This window comes from Oncorhynchus clarkii, chromosome 22 (genome assembly GCF_045791955.1).
Source record: "Oncorhynchus clarkii lewisi isolate Uvic-CL-2024 chromosome 22, UVic_Ocla_1.0, whole genome shotgun sequence".
Classification (NCBI taxonomy): domain Eukaryota; kingdom Metazoa; phylum Chordata; class Actinopteri; order Salmoniformes; family Salmonidae; genus Oncorhynchus; species Oncorhynchus clarkii.
In genome coordinates, this window is record NC_092168.1 from 43986912 (window position 1) to 44013203 (window position 26292).

The 26292-nt window shown below is 40.2% G+C and overlaps 2 protein-coding genes across 2 annotated transcripts; one reads left to right on the forward strand and one right to left on the reverse strand.

Moving 5' to 3' along the window:
- Positions 1-2453: 2453 nt before the first annotated feature.
- Positions 2454-3413, forward strand: LOC139380584 (trace amine-associated receptor 6-like). Its single transcript, XM_071123403.1, has one exon. The coding sequence runs from the start codon at positions 2454-2456 to the stop codon at positions 3411-3413; it is 960 nt and encodes a 319-aa protein (XP_070979504.1).
- A 21369-nt stretch (positions 3414-24782) lies between these two features.
- LOC139380134 (trace amine-associated receptor 13c-like) lies at positions 24783-26029 on the reverse strand. Its single transcript, XM_071122578.1, has 2 exons — positions 26015-26029; positions 24783-25805 (listed from the first exon to the last, which is right to left on the reverse strand). Exons 1-2 carry the CDS (start codon positions 26027-26029, stop codon positions 24783-24785), a joined length of 1038 nt encoding a protein of 345 aa, XP_070978679.1.
- Positions 26030-26292: the final 263 nt, after the last annotated feature.

Below are 26292 nucleotides of genomic sequence, written 5' to 3' on the forward strand. Positions count from 1 at the left end.
GCAGAATGAGAGATTTTTTTACCTTGTCAGCTCAGGGATTCGGATTTGAACTTGCAACCTTTCAGTTACTAGTCCAAAGCTCTAACCACTAGGCTACCTGCCGTCCCTATCTCTGAAAATTAATAAAACATTAAGGAAATAGGATTTAAAAAATCTTACCAACACACGCACCACACAGTTCCAACATAAATGCTGGGGCACTTTGGCCTGACACCCACCCTATTGTCTACATATTATTATATTTTATATTAAATTATTTTATTATGTTGTGACTTTTGGTTAATTAATATTCAATATCATGTACTGATTAATTACTGGAATAATTCACTGATATGATTTATTTGATCATTTTTGTTATCCTATGAAAATGTATCTAAGAGGGGCACCATTGGATAAAGACAAACCCAGGATTAACCTTTGTCAGTCGGTAACTTTAACCGTTATACCATTAATTCCATATTCCCAGTGTAATCAACAGTCAATTTGACTATATTCTCCTTTTTAATAGTCGAGAAGCTTTGGAATTGCAAAAACCCAATTTTTTCGCAAATTAACTCAATGCCACAAAAAACTATTTCAAGTTTTTATTTACTAGACTAAATAAGTTGCAAAATGAGGTAGTTAAGAGATACGATATAAGACAAGGTATACATTGCATTCGGAAAGTATTCAGACCCTTTCCAAATGTTAAATTACAGCCCTTATTCTATAATTTATTAAATTGGTTTAATCTACACACAGTACCCAATAATGACAATAAAAAAACAGGTATTTAGAAATGTTTGCAATTGTATTATCAATAAAAAACTGAAGTATCACATTTACATATGTAGGTATTCAGACCCTTTACTCAGTACTTTGTTGAAGCACCTTTGGCAGCGATAACAGCTTTGAGACTTCTTCGGCATTACGCTCCAAGCTTGGCAGACCTATATTTGAGGAGTTTCTCCCATTATTCTCTGTAGATCCTCTCAAGCTCTGTCAGGTTGGATGGGGAGCGCCGCTGCACAGCTATGTTCAGGTCTCTCCAGAGATGTTCAATGGGGTTCAAGTCCGGACTCTGGTTGGTCCACTCAAGGACATTCAGAGACTTGTCCCGAAGCTACTCATGCATTGTCTTAGCTGTGTGCTTAGGGTTATTGTCCTGTTGGAAGGTGAACCTTTGCCCCAGTGTAAGGTCCTGAGCACTCTGGAGCAGGTTTTCATCAAGGACCTCTCTGTACTTTTATCTGTTCATCTTTCCCTCAATCCAGACAAGTCTCCCAGTCCCTTCCGCTAAAAATCATCCTCACAGTATGACGCTGCCGCCACCATGCTTCACTGTAGGGATGGTATTGGCCAGGTGATGAGCGGTGCCTGACTCTTGACATTCAAGTTAAAGTGTTCAATCTTAGTTTCATCAGACCAGATAATCTTGTTTCTTATGGTCTGCGTGTTTTTTTGGCAAATTCCAGGCTGTCAAGTGTTTTCTGTCTGGCCACTCTACCATAATGGTTTGATTGGTGGAGTGCTTTAGAGATGGTTGTCCTTCAGGAAGGTTCTCATATCTCCACAGAGGAACTCTGGATCTCTGTCAGAGTGACCATCGTGTACTTGGTCACCTCTCTGACCAAGGCCCTTCTCCCCTGATTCTGGACAGCTCTAGGAAGAGTCTTGGTGGTTCCAAATGTGGTGGTCCCACAGTTATCAGTGCATGTCAGAGCAAAAACCAAACCATGAGGTTGAAGTAATTGTCCTTTGAGCTCAGAGACAGGATTGTGTTGAGGTACAGATCTGGGGAAGGTTACCAAAACATTTCTGCACCATTGAAAGTCCCCAAGAACACATTGCCTTCCATCCATCTTAATTGGAAGACATTTGAAGCAACCAAGACTCCTATCCCAGGTCGCAAACAGGCCTTTGTGATAGAGTGGACAGATGAAATAGCCTCTTCAGTAAAAAGGCACGTAACAGCCCACTTGGAGTTTGCTAAAAGGCACCTAAAGGACTAAACACTGGCCAGCTGACATGTGGCGTACTGTCATGTCTCCTGAGGTTGTGGATTATGGTCCAAACTGAGCACTGACATCACCCAAAACTGTTAGTCTTAAACAGTTATCCTATTTCCCAAGTAAAATAGCCTTTGAGTGACCAAAACATCACCCATACTATGCTACTTTCTTATCTAACAGTCAGTAAGACTGAAGTACAGAATAGGTGGGCACAGCAACATCCAATCCTGTCATACATTACATCATGTTTTCATAAATTGTTTGTTTATTTAACATTTTCTTCATTAGTGAGCTCACATGCACATGTGTGTGTGTGCAGAGAGACTCCGAGGGGAGTGGCTGTCAGTAACTCAGGGATAAATAGTGAGGCAGAGCTCAGAGTTTGTCAGGAGGCTGACCTGAAAGGGTCACACACAGGACCAAGCAGGAGCAGGACCCCAGCATTTTGACCCTTTATTACAAATGGAGAAACACGAAGATGTTCAATACTGTTTTCAAGACAGAAACTCTTCTTGCAGAAAGACTTCGCCATTGACTTCTGGTTACTTAATACTGTACATCTTCTTCTCAGTGATTTCAGCAGTTACAGTATTTTTGAACATACTGGTGATCATCTCCATCTCTCACTTCAAGCAGCTCCACACTCCAACCAACCTGCTCATCCTCTCTCTGGCTGTGTCAGATCTCCTGGTGGGACTGATTGTGATACCAGCAACGACTATAGCAATAATGGAATCATGCTGGAGTTTTGGGGAATATTTCTGTGTGTTTCAATTCTACATCTCTTGTTTGTGTACTTCTTTATCTCTGGGCAATTTGGTCTTGATATCTATTGACCGCTATGTTGCTGTGTGTGATCCCTTATTGTACCACTCTAAAATAACAATAACAAGAATGATGTGTTGTATATCCATTACCTGGTGTTGTTGTATCTTATACGATGCTACTATTATAAAAAACTTTGTAAATGTACAGGTACCAAGTAGGTGTTTGAAAGAATGTTTTATTGTTGAAGGGTTAAATTGGGTTACTATAATTGACCTTCTACTTAAAACGGTTGTCCCATGCTCTATTATTATGACACTTTATATGAAAATCTTTGTGGTGGCCAGATCACAGGCCAGAAAGGTATTTTCAAAAGAGGCTGCCAGTGTGTCTTGTGTTCAAACTGTACAGGCAAATAAATCTGAGAGAAAAGCAGCAAAAACTCTGTCTATTGTTGTTTTCAACTATTTCATTTGTTGGACTCCATCTCTATTTATTTTCTTTCTTTCTTTTTTAAGTGAAAATGTGTCATTACTAATCATCAGTTTTCTGCCACTTGTTAATTCCTTAATTAATCCAATAATTTATGCTTTCTTTTATCCATGGTTCAAAGTGACAGCTAAAATTATTTTAACTCTGAATTTAATACATTCATAGTTCCTATGTTTTTATTCCCCAGTTTGACAAACAGGTTTGATATGGTTTTGTTATACAATTGTTGTAATTGCTTCTTTCATGTAACAATACTCTTTCATTACAACTTTCTAATATTTATTTGCGCTTCCTTTTGACCACAGAACAGCCTGAATTCGTCAGGGCATGGCCTCTACAAGTTGTCAAAAGTGTTCCACAGGGAGGCAGGCCCATCTTCACTCTAATGCTTTCCACAGTGGTGTCAAATTGGCTGGATGTTCTGTGGGTAATGGACCATTCTTGATACACACAGGAAATTGTTGAGTGTAAAAAACATAAAACCGTTGCCATTCTTGAAACACTCAAAACCAATTCCCCTGGCACCTAGTACCCTACCCCTTTCAAAGGCACATACATATTTTGCAGAGCAGCTCTCTCAGAATCTGTTTAGTGTGAATGAATATGGAGATAGGTAACACTTTATAATAACACCTTGTAATGAAGAATGTATAATGGATCAGTAAATAGTTTATTCATCATTCATGTATCATTACTCCCACATTTGTTTTAGTTAGCTGGTTATTCACACATTTATTAACACCTTTTATACTGTGTAATAATGATTCATAAGATCATTCATAATATCTTTAATGAATGAACTTATAAACCATTTACTGATCATTAGTATATGCCATAATGAATAAGCACAACAGTGCAGGAGACCACAGTAGACACTTCATCCTCAACATACTGGTTATGAACACTATCACTACTCTCACTACCACTACTCTCACTACCACTACTCTCACTACATCACTGCTGCCAGGTCAGGGGTCACATCTGAGCAGCTCTGTCAGATGCTGTTCAGTCTGAATGAATATAGAGATTGGTAACACTTTGTAATAATGAATGTATAATGTTTATTTTGACTACACATCATTAATGTCTCATTACATGTATAATGGATTAGTAAATAGTTTATTCATCATTCATTCATCATTACTCAGTCTTTATGTTTTTTAACATTGCCCTCTAGTGGCTCAATTGGGACACAACGCTTTCAACAATTGTACTAAAGTTGAAATGAACAATACTGCATGATATCAGATAACGTCCAAGTCTAACTCAATGGTGTATTGTGTAAGCAGTTGATGGTAAAATTTAAGAATATGGATATGCAATTATGGGTAATAATTTATAACTGTGTTCAGTAATAAACCATTTGTAAGGCATTTACAGTTTGCACACCATCTTTTAATCATTACTCCCATGTTAGTCAGCTAGGTATTCTCACTTTTATAAATAACTACTATGTGGATTAATGATAAACACAACAGCGCAGGAGACTGAAGCAGCCATTTCAACCTCAACATACTGGGTGTGAACACTACCACTACTCTCACTACCACTACTCTCACTACATCACTGCTACCAGGTCAGGGGTCACACCAGAGCAGCTCTGTCAGATGCTGTTTTTTTTCTGAATGAATTTAGAGATTGGTAACACTTTATAGTAACACCTTTTAGTTAGTAAATAGTTTATCAATAAGTCATTCATCATTCAGTCATTCAGTCAGTATTCACATTTGCTTTAGTGAGCTAGTTATTCACACATTTATAAACAACTTTTATAGTTTGTAGTAATGATTAATACGTTCATAAGATGTTTAATAAATGTAATTATAAACCATTTACTTATTATTAGTAAAGTCATTTTGCAGACCATAAACACATGACTTCCTTCAGCACACTACAGTGTGACTGTTTCAGAATACATTTTTTAATTTAACCTCCTCTGTGTTGTTTTGTGTTTATACTTTAACCATTGATATGTTCTAGATCATTTTGAGAATAGTCAATTCAAATAAATGTTGCGGCCGCCATGGTATTTGTCTTTATATATATTTTATATATTTAAAAAAATACATTTCACTGTGACCTGTAGCTTTTGACTTTCACGCAGTGTGCAGGCTGTTTACTGAGTGAGTGAGTGAGTGAGTGGTGGGGGTGGGGAGGGGGATGGCCGGAGGGGTGTGTGTGTGTGTGTGTTGAGAGCACACTGAAGCTGAGTCATGGTGACAGAGCATCATGCACACACGTGGTGTCATCTTTTTACCAGTTGTAGGTAGGCTATTTAGATTGTCATTATGGAGACACCCTTTTTCCATAAAACATTTTAACACGCTAGAACAGCGACAAAGCACTGGAAAATGAAAATGACTTAAGGCGCTCTAGCGGCTTTAGATAATTTCTCTCAGAGATGGTTTAAAGTAAACTCTTTTCTAATGGCAAAACCTTGTCAATCTAAGGGTTTTACACATGTTCAGTTCTTGGGTCTCGAGTGCTGCACAAGTTGACATTTGAAATGGAAGTTTTGAAACTCCCACCCAGTTTGCTTGTGTTATGTGAAAAAGTCCACAATGATACTGACATGGAGAATGGTACATTTAAGTGATAATGCAAATTGTATTTTCTCTTCAGACATTTTGCTTCTTAATGTACATCAATATTCCTTCCTAATGCTCTCAATGACTTAATGTGAAAGGGTTTATTGGTTAAATGTTGCAATTAATATAAAACAAATATGCTTTCAGGCCTTGTGAGCGAGTTTTGAGAGGTAATTTGTGTGACTCACAATTGGTAGGGGTAGGCTTTTTAAAATAAGAATTTTAAAATATGAATTTGTTCTTAACTGACTTGCCTAGTTAATTAAAGGTTAAAAATATATATATGTTAAATTAGGCTAGTTTTCAGGCCTGGTTGGCAGGTTGAGAGAAATGTTATGTACAATCAATCAAATTAATTTATAAAGCCCTTTTCACATTAGCCAATGTAACAAAGTGCCATGCAGAAACCCAGCCTAAAACCCCAAACAGCAAGCAATGCAGATGTAGAAGCACAGTGGGAAGAAAAAACTCCCTAGAAAGGCAGGAACCTAGGAAGAAACCTATAGAGGAACCAGGCTCTGAGGAGTGGCTAGTCCTCTTCTGGTTGTGCCGTGTGGAGATTATAACAGTACATGGCCAAGATGTTCAAACATTTATAGATGACCAGCAGGGTCAAATAATAATAATCACAGTGGTTGTAGAGGGTGCAACTACTCTGAGACAAGGCTGAGTATAACCTACGAATAACTCCCCCACGGCACAAACTCGAGGGGGGCGCCAACCCGGACAAGTAGATCAAGTCAGTGACTCAACCCACTCAAGTGACGCACCCCTCTTAGGGATGGCATGGAAGAGCACCATAAAACCAGTGACTCAGCCCCCATAATAGGGTTAGAGGCAGAGCCAGCAAGGGCGGTTCGTCGCTACAGTGCCTTTAAGTTCACCTTCACACCACTGTGCCAGACTGCACTCAATCATAGGACCTAATGAAATGATGAGTCTTCAATAAAGACTTAAAGGTCAAGACCGAGTTTGCGTCTCTCACATGGATAGGCAGACCATTCTATAAAAATGTAGCACAATAGAAGAAATCCCTGCCTCCAGCTGTTTGCTTAGAAATGATTGGGACAATAAGGAGGCCTGCATCTTGTGACCGTATGAGCAAGCCCATGTAATGCTTTGTAGGTTAGCAGTAAAACCTTGAAATAAGACCTAGCCTTTGGGCTAGGTGTCCCTCTAGGGGGAAAACTTCCGCTGAAACTGAAAGGCGCAATTCAAACAAATAATCTTAAAATGTATGGATATTAAACATTTAGGTACACACCAGTGTGTTATATCGGTTGAAAGATTAATTCTTGTTATTTTTGTGCATTTTGCTATTTTTCTGTTTTCCTCATGACTCCAGCATGCTTGTTGACTATGGAATGTATTGTTTACCCATCAGTGGGACAGACTGTTTGTAGCCACACCTCACCTTCTTTGGATTCATGTTACCTGATGAAATTACTGTACAATATGATCTTGTTGCCATCTAATGCACATTCAAATGTCATAAATCAACACTGCAGAGCACTCCCTGTCCTCTGTCGTACCTTTATGTATTACTGTTGACGATATCTGTAAATGTGCATGTACTCCCTGGCCCATCTATAGTTGCTAGCACCAATTCTGACTTGTGCTCTGATATCTGCTTTACTGATTTATGCTCTCGTAAAAGCCTGGGTTTTCTCCACATTAACACTAGAAGCTTGTTACCTAAAATGGATCAATTGAAAGTGTGGGTTCACAGCTCCAATCCAGATGTGCTGGTCATTACTGAGATGTGGTTAACGAAGAGTGTTTTGAATACTGATGTTAACCTTTCTGGTTATAACCTTTTTCGGCTCGACACATCTTCCAAAGGTGGGGGAGTATCAATCTTTACCAAGGATCACCTTCAGTGCTCGGTTGACTCCACCAAGTCTGTACCCCAAAACATTTATTTGCTGATTTTAAGCATTAATTAAGCATTCAAAAAGCACTTTGTTGACTGTTGCTGGGTATTATCGACCTCCATAAGTGTCGGCCTGTACCCTACCTGCCCTAAGCTCTCTCCTGGCCCCTTACACTAAGTCTTAATTTGTCCTGCTAGGTGACCTAAACTGGGACATATTTAAACAACCTGAATAGTCTGAAAGCAATTGGACACCCTAAATCTTTGTCAGATTATTACCTGAGAAGGTATGACTCCAAACTGTTACGGTTTTCTTCCGTCGAAGGAGAGGCGGACCAAAATGCAGCGTGGTTATTTCGATACATGTTTAATAAAAGATAAACAATACAAAACAAATAACCGTACCGTGAACACCTAAACAACCTTATCTGGTGCAAACCAACACTGAGACAGGAACAATCACCCACGAAACACTCAAAGAATATGGCTGCCTAAATATGGTTCCCAATCAGAGACAATGATAAACACCTGCCTCTGATTGAGAACCACTCCAGGCAGCCATAGACTATTATAGACAACCCCATTACCTACAACAAAGCCCAAACAAATAACCCATGTCACACCCTGGCCTGATCAAAATAATAAAGAAAACACAAAATACTAAGACCAGGGTGTGACAGAACCACCCCCCCAAGGTGCGTATTCCCGGCCACACACCTAAACCCATAGGGGAGAGTCCGGGTGGGCATCTGTCCACGGTGGCGGCTCCGGCGCGGGACGTGGACCCCACTCCAACAAAGTCTCAGTCCGCCTGCATCGCGTCCTTAGATTGGCGACCCTCGCCGCCGACCATGGCCTAGTAACCCTCACCAAGGACCCCACTGGACTGAGGGGCAGCTCTGAATTGAATGAATAATGGATGGTGATAAATACGGGGAAATTATTTATGGAAACCTGTTTGTATTTTCAGAGATTTAAACTTCTTAGGGCTGAGATCCCTTTAACTTCTTGCTCCTACTTGAGACGCAGATGTCTCAAGTAGACACCTGGAAATGCTCATGCTTTTCGGCGAAAGCATGAGAAGCTATTATCTGATAGCATGCAAAACCCCAAAATGCCTGAATGCGATGTAAACAAAGATATAGCTTAGCCGGCGCTACACAAAACGCAGAAATAAAATATAAAACATTCATTACCTTTGACGAGCTTCTTTCTTGGCACTCCTATATGCCCCATAAACATCACTATTGGGTCTTTTTTTCGTTTAAATCGGTCCATATATACCCAAAATAGCTTTCTATGGAAGCTGTGTCATTCAGAAAAAAACATTGTTTTTAAACGCTGCGTCATTTTTTAAAATTAAAAAAGTCGACGATAAACTTTCACAAAACACTTCGAAATACTTTTGTAATCCAACTTTAGGTATTAGTAAACGTTTATAATCTATCAAAATGATTACAGGGCGATGTATATTCAATAGCTCCTCGTTTTCAAATCAATGGCTGCCAATGTGCACATTCAAAACATCCTGGTGGAGACCGGAAGAAACGGAATCCAGTTAGTTGGATTTACCAAGAAAAAACTCCCTTGAAAATGACGACAATGGCGACATCGTGTGGAATCTGTAGGAATTGCATGCAGGTCGATAATACATTTTGTGCCCTTTTAACAACCCATGAAAGTGACGCATGGAAATAATTTTTAGCTTTCAGAGAGCAGTTTTTCTTGCGCTTTTCAATGAAACACACGATCTGTTATAGTCACAGCCGTGATTTAACCAGTTTTAGAAACTTCAGAGTGTTTTCTATCTACACATACTAATCATATGCATATACTATATTCCTGGCATGAGTAGCAGGACGCTGAAAAGTTGCGCGATTTTTAACAGAATGTTCGAAAAAGGAGGGGGTAGACTTAATTAATGGGATCGATATGACAGCCAGTGAAAGTGCAGGACGCCAAATTCAAAACAACAGAAATCTCATAATTAAAAATACTAAAACATACAAATATTTTATACAATTTTAAAGGTAATCTTGTTGTTAATCCCACCCCAGTGTCCGATTTCAAATAGGTTTTACAGCAAAAGCACCAAAAATGATTGTTTGGTCAGAACCAAGTCACTGAAAAGCAGCCATTTTTCCAGCCAAAGAGTGGAGTCACAAAAATCAGAAATAGAGAGAGAATTAATCACTAACCTTTGATGATCTTCATTAGATGAGACTCATAGGACTTCATGTTACACAATAAATGTATGTTTTGTTCGATAAAGTTCATATTTATATAAAAAAAGGAATCACAGTTCCACATTAAATGTTTGATTTGTTCGATAATGTCCATAATTTGTGTCCAAATAGCTACTTTTGTTAGCACGTTTGGTAAACAAATCAAACTCACGAAGCGTGTTCACTAGTTGCAGACAAAATGTAAAATAGTTCCGTTACAATCCATAGAAACATGTCAAACGATGTATAGAATCAATATTTAGGATGTTTTTAACATAAATCTTGAATAATGTTCAAACCGGAGAATTCCTTTGTCTTCAGAAAAGCACTGGAACGAGAGATACCTTTCATGTGAATGCGCACGACCAGCTCGTGACTGCTGGCAGACCTCTGACTCATTCCCCTCTCATTCAGTCCCCCTTCACAGTAGAAGCCTCAAACTGTTTCTAAAGACGGTTGACATCTAGTGGAAGCCTTAGGAAGTGCAACATGACAAATATCCCACTGTATCTTCAATAGGGGCTGAGTTGAAAATCGACCAACCTCAGATTTCCCACTTCCTGGTTGGATATTTTCTCAGGTTTTTGCCTGTCATATGAGTTCTGTTATCCTCACAGACATCATTCAAACAGTTTTAGAAACTTCAGAGTGTTTTCTGTCCAAATATAATAATAATATGCATATATTAGCAACTGGGACTGAGGATCAGGCAGTTTACTCTGGGCATCTCTGGGCACCTTATTCATCCAAGCTACTCAATACGTCCCCAGCCATAAGAAGTTAAGCTGGGACCATCTTCCAGCAGGACAATGACCCTAACCATACTGCTAAAGCAACACTCGAGTGGTTTATGGGGAAACATTTAAATGTCTTGGAATGGCCTAGTCAAAGCCCAGACCTTAATCCAATTGAGAATCTGTGGTACGACTTAAAGATTACTGTATACCAGCAGAACCCATCCAACTTGAAGGAGCTGGAGCAGTTCTGCCTTGAAGAATGGTCAAAAAACCCAGTGACTAGATATGCCAAGCTTATAGTGACATACCCCAAGAGACTTGCAGCTTCAATTGCTGCATAAGGTGGCTCTACAAAGTATTTACTTTGAGGGGGATGAATAGTTATGCACACTAGAGAGAATAAAGTAGACGGCACACGTCAAACGTATGATTTATGACCCTATGTCAGGATGACGTGTGCATGCCCATATTTGGGCATCCGGTCAGGACATCCTGGCGGGAACTGATCACGTGCTTATGCCCATATATGGGCATCCTGTTCCCACGCGTTAGAGGGTGTGCTAATTTATGCATATATTGCATAGATTCCTTTGAAGTTGTCATGATGATTGATTGGTTGAACTTGGGGGGTCTGTGTTTGAAAGAGAATGGCCCACACCCCCTATTTAAGTGCCCTTAGGGTTGTTGTCTATGAAGCAGGAATCTCTTGGAGGGGGATATTGTGTGTGTGTGTGTGTGTGTGTGTGTGTGTGTGTGTGTGTGGGTGTGGGTGTGGGTGTGGGTGTCTCTGCATGGGGTGTTAGAAACAAGGTCCCTTCGCATTGTGTACCTTTCAAGCTTTCAACAACAATAAAACTACCATCTAAATAATGTTTCTCAGCCTAACACACTGTTGAGTTTCCTATTTAGTTCTCTTTATATGTAAATGCCACGAGCTTCCGGGTGGCTCCAGCCTATGGATGTCCGGTGCATGTACACCGGGGGGATTTTGAAAGAGGGAGATTAGAACCCCAAAGTAATAAGGGGTAAGAAAGATCCTAAAGGCAAAGAGCTGATTTACCCAACTCTGTACAAACCCCGACACTGGGTATGATAACTCTGACGCGTACGTCTAATGATCATTGTAGATGTTAACAACCGAGGTAGTTTAGAGTAGGTCAAAGATCTGTATAAAGGCAAAAAGAGCAACAAACTGACCTACGTGACCTCAAAGTAGGACAACCTACTTTTATAATAGAGAATGCAGGGATGTGTACTGAACATGTACCCATTATAAAACAAAATTATCTATGGTCAAATGCATCTAAAGTTTTTAATGAAGGGGCCACTGCATTCATTTAGATTATTTCAACATAGTCTAGAACCAGTAAGAACATAGATTGAATGATCTGCTTTGTGCTATTGAGCAAAAAGCCTGACCCATTTCTATGTAAGAATACCCACTTTTTATATTCAGCTTCTTAATTAAGCACTATCGAGTCCAGATGTGACTTTAGTCTGTTAGAGAGGACATTGGGAAATATCTGGTAGTCCGCACAGAGTAATACTACAGGCCTTCAGTTCTTAAGTTCACACAAGTCCCTTTTTTTGGACAGGAGAGTCAGAGCCGCCCAAAAACGACCTAACTTCTCCCCCTTTTTCCTTTTCCGCTTGACACCCTCCTCCTCCTCTCTCACCCTTCCCCACTATACTCTCCTCATCCACTAGCATAACCTGACTAGTCCCAGCCTCATCTACACCACCCTCCATAACATGACTAGGCCCAGCCTCAGATACCCCACCATCTCTTGCATGACTAGGCCCAGCCTCTGCTGTCCGCGTCTCATTGCCCCTGCATGTTGACCTCGATTCTCCCCCTGGCGCTTGTACCCTCACCTTGTCTATGGGCTTTATTTGGGAACGCAAAGCACTTAGGCCCCAAATCCCCACACTCAAAACCCCATAGACTATCTGTACTGGCAAACCCTGCTTAGAGCCCCTCCCCATGCCTCACTTTAAAATGCACATTTAGCTGTTGCTTATTGTTATTCAGAAACATGAATACTTGCTTCCGGAACAAAACAACGTGCTTAACGGCATCTGCCTGAAAACCTGCCGACAGTACACGAAACTCGCTAGCAAACTTACCAAAATGACACAGCTCTTTCCTGATTTGATCATCCGTAATAAACTGAGGTGAATTTGCGACTACCACCCTGGTCGAAGGGGTAGAAAGAGGTGAAACTGGCACCAACACACCCCTTACAAATGTTCCACTAGCAATGAGCCTACCAACCAAATGTACTATTTTCATGAACACAACCGCAGCTCTGTTCACTCTAGAAGCAGAATGTATAAATTCAGCTCCTACCTGTTCACCGACAGTGTGCAGAACCTCCTCCACCTTAACTACATTCTCAGGAACACACCTGAATCAACGCTGTAACAACAGCGTCTCCTCCGCACAAGGCTGAGAAGCCATCGCACATCACACCTTCCAAACCCCAGGAAACTAACTCTGTCCTCTTCCACTTTGAAAAAACAGTGGATAACGCTAATACAAATAGTGCATTAACTTCTTAAGGTATACCCGTATACCTTAAGAAGTTAATGCACTATTTGTTTTAGCGTTACTCACTTTTGGATAAATAGTGTTCCCAATTTCAACTTCCTGCTACTCATGCCAAGAATATAAGATATGCATATTATCAGTAGATATGGATAGAAAACACTCTGACGTTTCTAAAACTGTTTGAATCATGTCTGTGAGTATAACAGAACTTATGTAGCAGGCAAAACCCAGAGGACTTTCAGCATCTTTAGGTCTCTGTCTGTTCACTGAGTTCTCATTGGCAAATTATATTTCTTATGAACCTGTTTTCAGTTCCTACCGCTTCCACTGGATGTCACCAGTCTTTGGAATTTGGTTGAGGTTATTCATTTGTGCAACGATATCTAGGGACTGCGTAACACTGTTGAGAGTTGGCCAAGACATGAAAAGTAGCGTTACTTTCCTCTCGTCCTCTATTGAAAACAGATAGAGCCGTATTCAATTAGATCGATTATTAAAGTTTAAAAATACCTAAAGTTGTATTACAAAAGTAGTTAGAAAAATTTTGGCAAAGTTTATAGGCAACTTTTAAAATATGTTGTAGTGACGTTGCACATTTTGGAAGCTGTTTTTTTCTGGATCAAACGCGTCTAATAAATTGACATTTTGGATATACAGTGGGGAGAACAAGTATTTGAAACACTGCCGAATTGGCAGTTTTTCCTACTTATAAAGCATGTAGAGGTCTGTAGTTTTTATCATAGGTATACTTCAACTGTGAGGGACGGAATATAAAACAAAAATCCAGAAAATCACATTGTATGATTTTTAAGTAATTAATTTGCATTTTATTGCATGACATAAGTATTTGATCACCTACCAACCAGTAAGAATTCCGTCTCTCACAGTCCTGTTAGTTTTACTTTAAGAACCCCTCCTGTTCTCCAATCATTACCTGTATTAACTGCACCTGTTTGAACTCTTTACCTGTATAAAAGACACCTGTCCACACACTCAATCAAACAGACTCCGACCTCTGCACAATGGCCAAGACCAGAGAGGGTGTAAGGACATCAGGGATAAAATTGTAGACCTGCACAAGGCTGGGATGTGCTACAGGACAATAGGCAAGCAGCTTGGTGAGAAGGCAGCAACTTTTGGTCCAATTATTAGAAAATGGAAGAAGTTCAAGATGACGGTCAATCACCCTCGGTCTGGGGCTCCATGCAAGATCTCACCTCGTGGGGCATCAATGATCATGAGCAAGGTGAGAGATCAGCCCAGAACTACACGGCAGGACCTGGTCAATGACCTGAAGAGAGCTGGGACCACAGTCTCAAAGAAAACCATTAGTAACACACTACGCCGTCATGGATTAAAATCCTGCAGGGCACGCAAGTTCCCCTGCTCAAGCCAGCGCATGTCCAGGCCCGTCTGAAGTTTGCCAATGACCATCTGGATGATCCAGAGGAGGAATGGGAGAAGGTCATGTGGTCTGATGAGACAAAAATAAAGCTTTTTGGTCTAAACTCCACTCACCGTGTTTGGAGGAAGATGAAGGATGAGTACAACCCCAAGAACACCATCCCAACCGTGAAGCATGGAGGTGGAAACATCATTCTTTGGGGATGCTTTTCTGCACAGGGGACAAAACGACTGCATCGCAATGAGGGGAGGATGGATGGGGTCATGTATCGCGAGATCTTGGCCAACACCCTCCTGCCCTCAGTAAGAGCATTGAAAATGGGTTGTGGCTGGGTCTTCCAGCATTACAACGACCCGAAACACACATCCCGTGCAACTAAGGAGTGGCTCCGTAAGAAGCATCTCAAGGTCATGGAGTGGCCTAGCCAGTCTCCAGACCTGAACCCAATAGAAAATCTTTGGAGGGAGCTGAAAGTCCGTATTGCCCAGCGACAGCCCCGAAACCTGAAGGATCTGAAGAAGGTCTGTATGGAGGAGTGGGCCAAAATCCCTGCTGCAGTGTGTGCAAACCTGGTCAAGAACTACAGGAAACGTATGATCTCTGTAATAGCAAACAAAGGTTTCTGCACCAAATATTAAGTTCTGCTGTTCTGATGTATCAAATACTTATGTCATGCAATAAAATGAAAATGAATCACTTAAAAATCATACAATGTGATTTTCTGGATTTTTGTTTTAGATTCCGTCTCTCACAGTTGAAGTGTACCTATGATAAAAATGACATGCTTTGTAAGTAGGTAAACCTGCAAAATCGGCAGTGTGTCAAATATTTGTTCTCCCCACTGTATATGGACGGAATTAATCGAACAAAAGGACCAATTGTGATGTTTATGGTGCATTTTGGGGCGCCAACAAAAGAAGCTCGTCAAAGGTAAGGCATGTTTTGTATTTTATTTCTGTGTTTTGTGTAGCGCCTGTAGGGTTGAAATATTTTATCCTCTTTGTTTACTATTGTGCTATCATCAGATAATAGCTTCTTATGCTTTCGCCGAAAAGCCTTTTAAAAATCTGACATGTTGGCTGGATTCACAACGAGTGTAGCTTTAATTGAGTATCTTACATGTGTGATTTAATGAAAGTTTGATTTTTATATCAATTTATTTGAATTTGCCGCATTTCCCTGGTTTTTGGCCAAGTGGGACGCGAGCGTCCCCTATCCGAAAAGTGGTTAACTAACTGTTTTTTTAAAGTCAGCTTAATGTATATACTAGTACAACATACATTTCAATCATTAGAATAATTTTCGTACACTCGAGAAAACAACATATACTTAGTTTTACACAAATTCTATAATAATTTAAGGTCAATAAAGATTTGATGCAAAATAATGAAAGCATAATGTAGTTCAGATAGAGCACGATCAGCAGGGCGGACGATAGAGTACACAACTGTATCAACGGCTTGAATTTCTGACAAAATAATATTATTCAAATCAAATCAAATTTATTTATATAGCCCTTCGTACATCAGCTGATATCTCAAAGTGCTGTACAGAAACCCAGCCTAAAACCCCAAACAGCAAGCAATGCAGGTGTAGAAGCACGGTGGCTAGGAAAAACTCCCTAGAAAGGCCAAAACCTAGGAAGAAACCTAGAGAGGAACCAGGCTATGTGGGGTGGCCAGTCCTCTTCTGGCTGTGCCGGGTGGAGATTATAACAAAACATGGTCAAGATGTTCAAATGTTCATAAATGACCAGCATTGTCGAATAATAATAAGGCAGAACAGTTGAAACTGGAGCAGCAGCACAGCCAGGTGGACTGGGGACAGCAAGGAGTCATCATGTCAGGTAGTCCTGGGGCATGGTCCTAGGGCTCAGGTCCTCCGAGAGAGAGAAAGAGAGAAGGAGAGAATTAGAGAACGCACACTTAGATTCACACAGGACACCGAATAGGACAGGAGAAGTACTCCAGATATAACAAACTGACCCTAGCCCCCCGACACATAAACTACTGCAGCATAAATACTGGAGGCTGAGACAGGAGGGGTCAGGAGACACTGTGGCCCACTCCGAGGACACCCCCGGACAGGGCCAAACAGGAAGGATATAACCCCACCCACTTTGCCAAAGCACAGCCCCCACACCACTAGAGGGATATCTTCAACCACCAACTTACCATCCTGAGACAAGGCTGAGTATAGCCCACAAAGACCTCCGCCACGGCACAACCCAAGGGGGGCGCCAACCCAGACAGGATGACCACATCAGTGACTCAACCCACTCAGGTGACGCACCCCCTCCAGGGACGGCATGAGAGAGCCCCAGTAAAGCCAGTGACTCAGCCCCTGTAATAGGGTTAGAGGCAGAGAATCCCAGTGGAAAGAGGGGAACCGGCCAGGCAGAGACAGCAAGGGCGGTTCGTTGCTCCAGAGCCTTTCCGTTCACCCTCCCACTCCTGGGCCAGACTACACTCAATCATATGACCCACTGAAGAGATGAGTCTTCAGTAGAGACTTAAAGGTTGAGACCGAGTTTGCGTCTCTGACATGGGTAGGCAGACCGTTCCATAAAAATGGAGCTCTATAGGAGAAAGCCCTGCCTCCAGCTGTTTGCTTAAAAATTCTAGGGACAATTAGGAGGCCTGCGTCTTGTGACCGTAGCGTACGTGTAGGTATGTACGGCAGGACCAAATCAGAGAGATAGGTAGGAGCAAGCCCATGTAATGCTTTGTAGGTTAGCAGTAAAACCTTGAAATCAGCCCTTGCTTTGACAGGAAGCCAGTGTAGAGAGGCTAGCACTGGAGTAATATGATCAAATTTTTTGGTTCTAGTCAGGATTCTAGCAGCCGTATTTAGCACTAACTGAAGTTTATTTAGTGCTTTATCCGGGTAGCCGGAAAGTAGAGCATTGCAGTAGTCTAACCTGGAAGTGACAAAAGCATGGATTAATTTTTCTGCATCATTTTTGGACAGAAAGTTTCTGATTTTTGCAATGTTACGTAGATGGAAAAAAGCTGTCCTTGAAATGGTCTTGATATGTTCTTCAAAATTATTATTGTATACAATATATTTGTTTATTAGACATTCCAACATATAACTCAATATTGAGATGCTAAAAAATGTATATGCAATATTTTTTTTTGTTTGGTCAGGGCGTGAGTTGGAGTGGGCATTCTATGTTTTTGTTCTATGTTTTGTATTTCTGTGTTTGGCCTGGTATGGTTCCCAATCAGAGGCAGCTGTCAATCGTTGTCTCTGATTGAGAACCATACTTAGGTAGCCTGTTATTTTCTGTTAAGTGTGAGTTGCACCAGATGGAGCTTTCGGTTGTGCCTTTTGTTACTTTGTATTTAGTGTTCAGTTATATTTAATAAAAGGCCGGACACGTACAACGCTGCACCTCGGTTCTCACCTTCTTCCACCAATGGCCGGTACACATGAGGAAAGAAGGATTCACTGATTATTGTTTTATCCTGGGCTGCTGCCTGGTGTTTGGAGTTAGGGTAAGGCCTTTAGTACAAAAACGTAGATAAACATCTGTTTCATCTGCTCTTCCGAAGTCGTTCAGAGTCCCTAATGATGCATGTACCCCTGTCCACTGTAAACACAAAAACAGCACACTTTTTTGTTTTTAATGTATAATTATTTTTATGGATTAAATTTTTGGGGACTTAAGCTGAAAATAGTGTGATGGTGAAGGGCTACGTAAAGGACCGGGCACAGTTTGCTTCTGAGAATCCTTGTCTAACGCTGTCGGTTCCCAATCAATTATGCCCGGTAGCCTTTGGGTATCGTACATAGGTTAGAAAGTGTTAACATGTATTTATATGAAATAGATACGTTTTAAATTATAAGAATACGTCCATTTGACATATTGCCTAAAAAATATGTTTAAATAAAAAAAAAGTAATTGTCCATCTGTTTCTGAATATCTGTAAAAAATCGTTGTCTTTCTGTTTTAGAATATCATGACTTAAAGTTGTTTCTGTCTCGGAGTTGTTGGTAACCTGTTGTCTGCCAATTTCAAACAACCGCAAATCAACGACCTCCGAAATGTCGTTTAAAGCGGTGAAATCGTCCGAATTCATTGTTTTACACCTCATGTCGAATTCATTGTTTTACACCTCATGCCGAATTCATTGTTTTACACCTCATGTCGAATTCATTGTTTCACACCTCATGCCGAATTCATTGTTTTACACCTCATGTCGAATTCATTGTTTTACACCTCATGTCGAATTCATTGTTTTACACCTCATGTCGAATTCATTGTTTTACACCTCATGTCGAATTCATTGTTTTACACCTCATGTCGAATTCATTGTTTTACACCTCATGTCGAATTCATTGTTTTACACCTCATGTCGAATTCATTGTTTTACACCTCATGCCGAATTCATTGTTTTACACCTCATGCCGAATTCATTGTTTTACACCTCATGCCGAATTCATTGTTTTACACCTCATGCCGAATTCATTGTTTTACACCTCATGCCGAATTCATTGTTTTACACCTCATGTCGAATTCATTGTTTTACACCTCATGTTCCGAGATACCCCTTCCGTTTCGACCATGTCCTCCAGGGGTGTAGGGGATTCGGATGTCTGTTGTACATTTTATCATAAAAAATACATACAGTAGATATATCGTAGCATTCTGTGTCCTCCTGTTGCTCCTAGGAATTCCATTCTATCGACGGCTGTTCCATAGCATTTATCCCCGGGTGCAGTTGTCCCAATGTTTGATATCCTGCGGACGTTAGATAATATTAACATGTTATACGATATATATACATTTTTTAAATGACAAGAATATGGGCATTTGACATTTAAAAAATGTATGTCATCGGCATAAAACACATATAACTCCTGTTTAATATTCAAATAATAGTCAAACAATTCCCCGACTCCAAATCTTAAAATATATTATTTTCACTAACTCACCTTCAGAAAGTGCCATTAGGAGGGATTCACGGATGAGCTTTTTATCTGTCCTGGCCTGTTGGCCTGTGCGTTTGTAGGCGCAAACTCGTTCGATGTCTTGGCTCAAAAGGAGAGATGGTACCAAACGAGTTTACAGGGTATGGGTTGACGTTTTTTTCGGGCGATATCCTGTATGCAACACCCTGTATATTTGGTTTAGATTACAAAGGTAGTGATTTCAAACAACAGGAGGGGCGTCGAGACAGTAAGACGAGGCCCTTTTGATTTCCTACATCCTCAGGGTTAGCACCTTGGGGGTGTCCGATGTAAATTTATAGACCGGGGTGGGGGCATCCTGCGCTGATTAGAAATATCAATGTTTAACCCCGGGGGTCGGTCTAGATATAGTGTATTCTTTCTGGGGTCTGTTTGACTTTTTAGCCCCCACATCCTCTGGGGGTGAGAAATTAGGATTTGAAAAGGCATATGTGTCAATGAATCGAAAGTCCCCATTTTAAGAGACGCCGTCACACTTTTTTGGTGGGGGATAGGCAGTTATCTGTACATACCGTTTGCAAGATAGTGCAAACCTTGGTTTCAAACAACCCCTGCAGAGAGAGAGGGCCTTGACTGCAGATGCCTGGGCATTGTTGAACACACCCCCTACCCTTTTTGTTTTTGAAACACGCACACGCCAGCACACGCCAGCACACGCCAGCACACGCCAGCACACGCCAGCACACGCACGCACACTGCTTTTCCGAAAGCCTTTTTCTCCGGGGCATGCTTATTACACCCTAAACCTGAATCTGAAATGACCTTAAGGATCTTTCTTAACCCCTATTAATTTTTGGGTTCTAATCTCCCTCTTTCAAAATCCCCCCGGTGTACATGCACCGGACATCCATAGGCTGGAGCCACCTGGAAGCTCGTGGCATGTACATATAAAGAGAACTAAATAGGAAACTCAACAGTGTGTTAGGCCGAGAAACATTATTTAAATGTTTGTTTTATTGTTGTTGAAAGCTTGAAATGTGCACAATGTGAAGGGACCTTGTTTCAAACACCCCATGCAGAGACACCCACCCACACACACACACACACACACACACACACACACACACACACACACACAATCCCCCTCCCAGACATTCCTGCTTCATAGACAACAACCCTAAGGGCAATACAATAGGGGGTGTGGGCCATTCTCTTTCAAATGTTCAAACTTCAAAGGAATAGATTCAATATATGCATAAATTAGCAGACCCTCTAACGCGTGACCTTAGGGTCATATATCATACATTTGACGTGTGCCGTCAACTTAATTATCTCAAACAACCAAGTTGTCTATTTTTTGGGCATTATTTCTTGTTTGTTTCACAAGAAAATATTTTGTATCTTCCAAGTGGTAGGCATGTTGTTTAAATCAAATGATACAAATCCCCCGAAAATGAATTTTATTTCCAGGTTGTAAGGCAACAAAAAATGCCAAGGGGGGTGAATAATTTCACAAGCCACTGTACAACACCAGGTGTCGTAGGGAGGCCAGGAAGATCATCAGGGACCTCTGCCCCCACCCCAACGACATTCATCACTGTTGCAGTTGTTAATGTTTTTTTTTATTTAACTTGGTTCCCACTCTCGCTCAATGGTCATGCTGCTCCCCCACTTCCTCAACAGTTTTTACTCTGCCTCCAACCCAATGGACATTTATAATGACATTTAAATTATATTGTTTATTTGTTACCATTTTCATTATTTTATTTAACTGAGCATGTTCAAGCTCAGAGCCTGTGATTTTCACTGTACCCTCCAATCCTGCAACCCTGTACATGTGACTATTAAATACAGAATCGAAATGAAAATGAAAGTCCCCTATATTGGGGAATTGACATTTAAGAAGTTAATATGAGATCATTTCAGGATCACATATTAAAGTGATAATTATCTTGTGTTAACGTGATCATTATTTTTTATTAACTTGATAATTATCTCATAAAATGTTCAATTCTGTTTTTGTGTGCTTGGTACCACCATACATTCAAGACCCAACATTTGAAATGATTCCTGCCAAAAGTTTCAGATACAAACTTCAATTGACAGCACAATTAGTGAGTTCGAAAATGACTTGGGGAGGGGTCAAAAATAGTGGAGTGGTATAAAAAATGTTTGCTTTGGGGGAGGGTTGTGTGGATTTTTAGTGGGCACGAGGAAGGGCAGCATGTTTTGTCCTTAGTTTACATTCACCGTTTTGCAGAATTTTCTACATAATTTGTTCCGTTCTAGACAATTTACCCCGTCTTCTTGCGTTAAGGAGTTAAGGTAGGCTACTTTCCTTATACACTAGCCTACGCCACAGTAACCACATGGGTTGCCACTGTCTGCTCTGAGATCATTTTCATCACACTCACACCTTTGATATTTGCCTCTCTGAAGGCCACAAAACAACATGTTTCATTGCCCGTGACGAGGGATTTTTATCAGAGTTATTGACTTCACAATGAGCCAGATTCAAGTAACTTCCATGACAGCTTTGTGTTGCTGAAACTTGAAGCAGCAACCATGGCACAATCAGTTGGGAGGTGGACTATACATAGAGATGAAAATTAAGAAATTTGAATAATCCCTCCACAGGGCTACTTGGCAAACTTCCTCCATGGGGAGAGTGCCCATTGCATCTCAACGAGAGACTGAACGGCACCAACCATGGTCCTGCAGACCATTTTTTTGCTGGAGCCTCAGGACTGTTAGGGTTAACTTGAAGAGTGTGGGTGGTATGTGGAGAAAATTGAAGGAAAGTTTGATTTGACATGTTTTGTGCATATTTTTTTCAACACCCATAATAAAACCTTTATTTCATTGAGTCTCCTGTAAATAAAAGGCTTTGGTATTGTTCGGACAGATAGCCTCTTCTCAGTTTGTTACAGACACACTTTACACCTTACACAGAAAGTTCAGATAGAAATTGACTTTATAGAACAGACAAAATTCTCTTCCACATGAGTCAAGATATTGTGAATTATACTGCCATCCTATGGCCACTACATACAGAAAACAATCTCTGCCCACTGGGCACAGACTTCTACTCCATGTTGGTTAAAAAATAAACTACATGATGGCCTCACGGGTGGCACAGTGGTTAAGAGTGCTGTACTGCAGCGCCAGCTGTGCCACCAGAGACTCTGGGTTAGCGCCCAGGCTCTGTCGTAACCGGCCGCGACCAGGAGGTCCGTGGGGCGTCACACAATTGGCCGAGCGTCGTCCGGGATAGGGAGGGCTTGGCCGGTAGGGATATCCTTTTCTCATCACACACCAGCGACTCCTGTGGCGGGCCGGGTACAGTGCACGATAACCAAGGTTGCACAGTGTTTCCTCCAACACATTGGTGCGGCTGGCACATTGGTGCGGCGGGTTGGATGCGCGCTGTGAGTTGTGTATCGGAGGAGGCATGACTTTCAACCTTTGTCTCTCCCGAGCCCGTACGGGAGTTGTAGCGATGAGACAAGATAGTAGTTACTAACAATTGGATACCATGAAATTGGGGAGAAAAAGGGGTAAAATTTAAAATAAATAAAAATAAACAACGTTGATTCAACCAGTGACCAATGGGTGTAACACTCTGCAGTGAAACTGTTTTTAAACTTGGAAATCTTTTGTTTCATATGAGGTGACATTATATAATGTCACCTTTTATTTGAGAGTATTTTCATACATATCTGTTTTACCATTTAAAAATGAATGCACCTTATGTATCTAGTCCCCCCATTTGAAGAAGTCATAAGTATTTCGACAACTTCACTTAACAACATAATGTTCAGTTAAATTATGTATTTAGGTATCGGTTCTATTACCCTGTAAGGGTTCTATGAACTGCTCTCATGAGTGACTGTAATCCACACTTTGGTTTTGAAAGTCACTGCCAACAAACACGAATGCTAGCATTTTCAGACAAAACACGTTACTACTACACACTACCATAACAATGTGACTGTTTTTGAATTTAAAAAATGGATATATTTCCTTTAACATCCTCGATGTGCTTATTATTCAACCATTGATATGTTCTAGGTCATTTTGAGACCTTAAGGAGCATCAGGTACTGCTGGAATATCTACCAATAGCATGTCCATCTTTTTGTGAGAAATGACACTGGTCACTTTTCAAAACATTTATAAAGTATTAAGAAAGTTTGAAGAGTCCTCACTTTAGATTAGGGACTGAAAAATACTTTACTAATGATTAGTAGATGGTTTATAAGGATATTTATTAAACATCTGATGAATGATCTTCTAAATCATTACATACTATGAAAGCTGTTTATAAATGTGTGAAGAACTGGCTTGCTAAAACAGATGAAGAAGTAATGATATATACATTAAGAATAAACGATATACTTATCCATTATTAATTATTTAGTGTGTTACCCAATCACTATATTCATTCACGCTCAACAGCTTCTGAGAAAGCTGCTCTGGTGTGACCCCTGACATGGCAGCAGTGATGGAGTGAGAGTAGTGGTAGTGTTCATACCCAGTATGTTGAGGTTGAAGTATCTGCTGTGGTCTCCTCCACTGTTGTGTTCAATCATTACTGCATATAGTAGTTATTTATACATGTCATAATACCCAGGTGATTAATATTTAACAAATGTGTGCGTAATAATAAATGGTGAGCAAACTGTAAATACAAATGGCTTATTACTGAACATTATAAAGTCTTACACATAATTGCATATTCTTGCATTTTACCCTCAACTACTTACACAATAATCCATTGAGATAGACTTGGACGTCGTCTAATATCATGCTGTATTGAACATTTCAACTTCACTGCACTTGTTAAAGGTGTTGTGTCACTATGTAGCCACTAGAGGGTAATGTTAGACAATATATATAATGATTCATGACTTCCTCAAAATGTACTTTTAGAATAATTGAATACTATTTATCATTAAATAACATGGAACAACCACAGGCTTCGGAATTTGGAGAATACAACCCAAAATGACTACAGTGTATTTTATAAAACAAGCTTGTACCTTCTTATGCATTCTCCTTTTTTTATTTATGCCTTCTTAAACTTTATTCAAGTCATTCCAATCCAATCCAGCCAAATCATTCTGTATCAACACCACATTCATCTATGTATTGTCAGTGTATTGTTACATGAAAGAACAATTGTATAACAAAACTATGTGACACCTTTTTTTTAAACTTAGAAATACAAATACAGAAACTACGAACACCTTAACTTCAGAGTTAAAATATGTTTAGCTGTCACTTTGAACCATGGATAAAAGAAAGCATAAATTATTGGATTAATTAAGGAATTAACAAGTGGCAGAAAGCTGAGGATGAATGATAGTAAATTGTCACTTAAAAAAGAAACAAATAAAAAAGAAAATAGAAATGGAATCCAACAAATGAAATAGTTGAAAACAACAATAGACAGAGTTTTTGCTGCTTTTCTCTCAGACTTATTTGCCTGTACAGTTTTAACACCAGACACACTGGCAGCCTCTTTTGAAAATACCTTTCTGGCCTGTGATCTGGCCACCACAAAGATTTTCAAATAAAGTGTTATAATAATAGAGCATGGGACAACCATTGTAAATACAAAGTCAATTATATTTCCCCAGGTTATTCCTACGACAATAAAACATTCATTCAAACACCGACTGGGTACCTGTACATTTACAATGTCTTTTATAATAGCAGCATTGTATATGGTACAACAACACCAGGTAATTGATATACAACACATCATTCTTGTTATTGTTATTTTAGAGTGGTACAATAAGGGATAACACACAGCAACATAGCGGTCAATAGATATCAAGACCAAACTGCCCAGAGATAAAGAAGTACATAAACAAGTAATGTAGAGAAGAAACGCACAGAAATATTTCCCAAAACCCCAGCATGATTCAATTATTGCTACAGTCATTACTGGTATCACAATCAGTCCCACCAGGAGATCTGATGCAGCCAGAGCGAGGATGAGCAGGTTGGTTGGAGTGTGGAGTTGCTTGAAGTGAAAGATGGAGATGATCACCAGTACGTTCAAAAATACTGTTACTGCTGAAATCAATGAGAAGAAGATGTACAGTGTTATGTAGATAGATATCGATAGCAAAGCCTTTCTGCAAGAAGAGTTTCTGTCTTGAAAACAGTATTGAATATCTTCATGTTCCTCCATTTGAAAAACAAAATCTAAATGCTGATGTCCTCCTACTCCTGCTTGGTCCTGTGCTCGATCCTGTCAGGTCAGCCTTCTGCCAAATTCTGAGCTCTGCCCCTCTATTTATCCCTGAGTTACTGACAGCCACTCCCCTCCCCGGAGTCTCTCTGCACACAAAAGCACAAACACATACACAAGTAAGCACACAATGATGTAATGTATGACATAATTGTTTGTTGCTTTGGCCCTTCTATTTTTGTTTCATCGGACATTTCTCCAAAAAGTACGATCTTTGTCCCCATGTGCAGTTGCAAACCGTAGTCTGGCTTTTTATGGTGGATGGATGAACCAGACTTTTTTCTGAGGTCTTGGCTGTTTTCTTTTGATTTTTCCATGATGTCAAGCGAAGAGGCACTGGGTTTGAAGGTAGACCTTGAAATACATCCACAGGTACACCTCCAATTTACTCAAATGATGTCAATTAGCCTATCAGAAGCTTCTAAAGCCATTAAATAATTTTCCAAGCTGTTTAAAGGCACAGTCAATATAGTGTATGTAAACTTCT

Excerpts from the sequence above, each read along its gene's own strand:
- LOC139380584 (XM_071123403.1), top strand. The coding sequence starts at position 2,454 with ATGGAGAAACACGAAGATGTTCAATACTGTTTTCAAGACAGAAACTCT.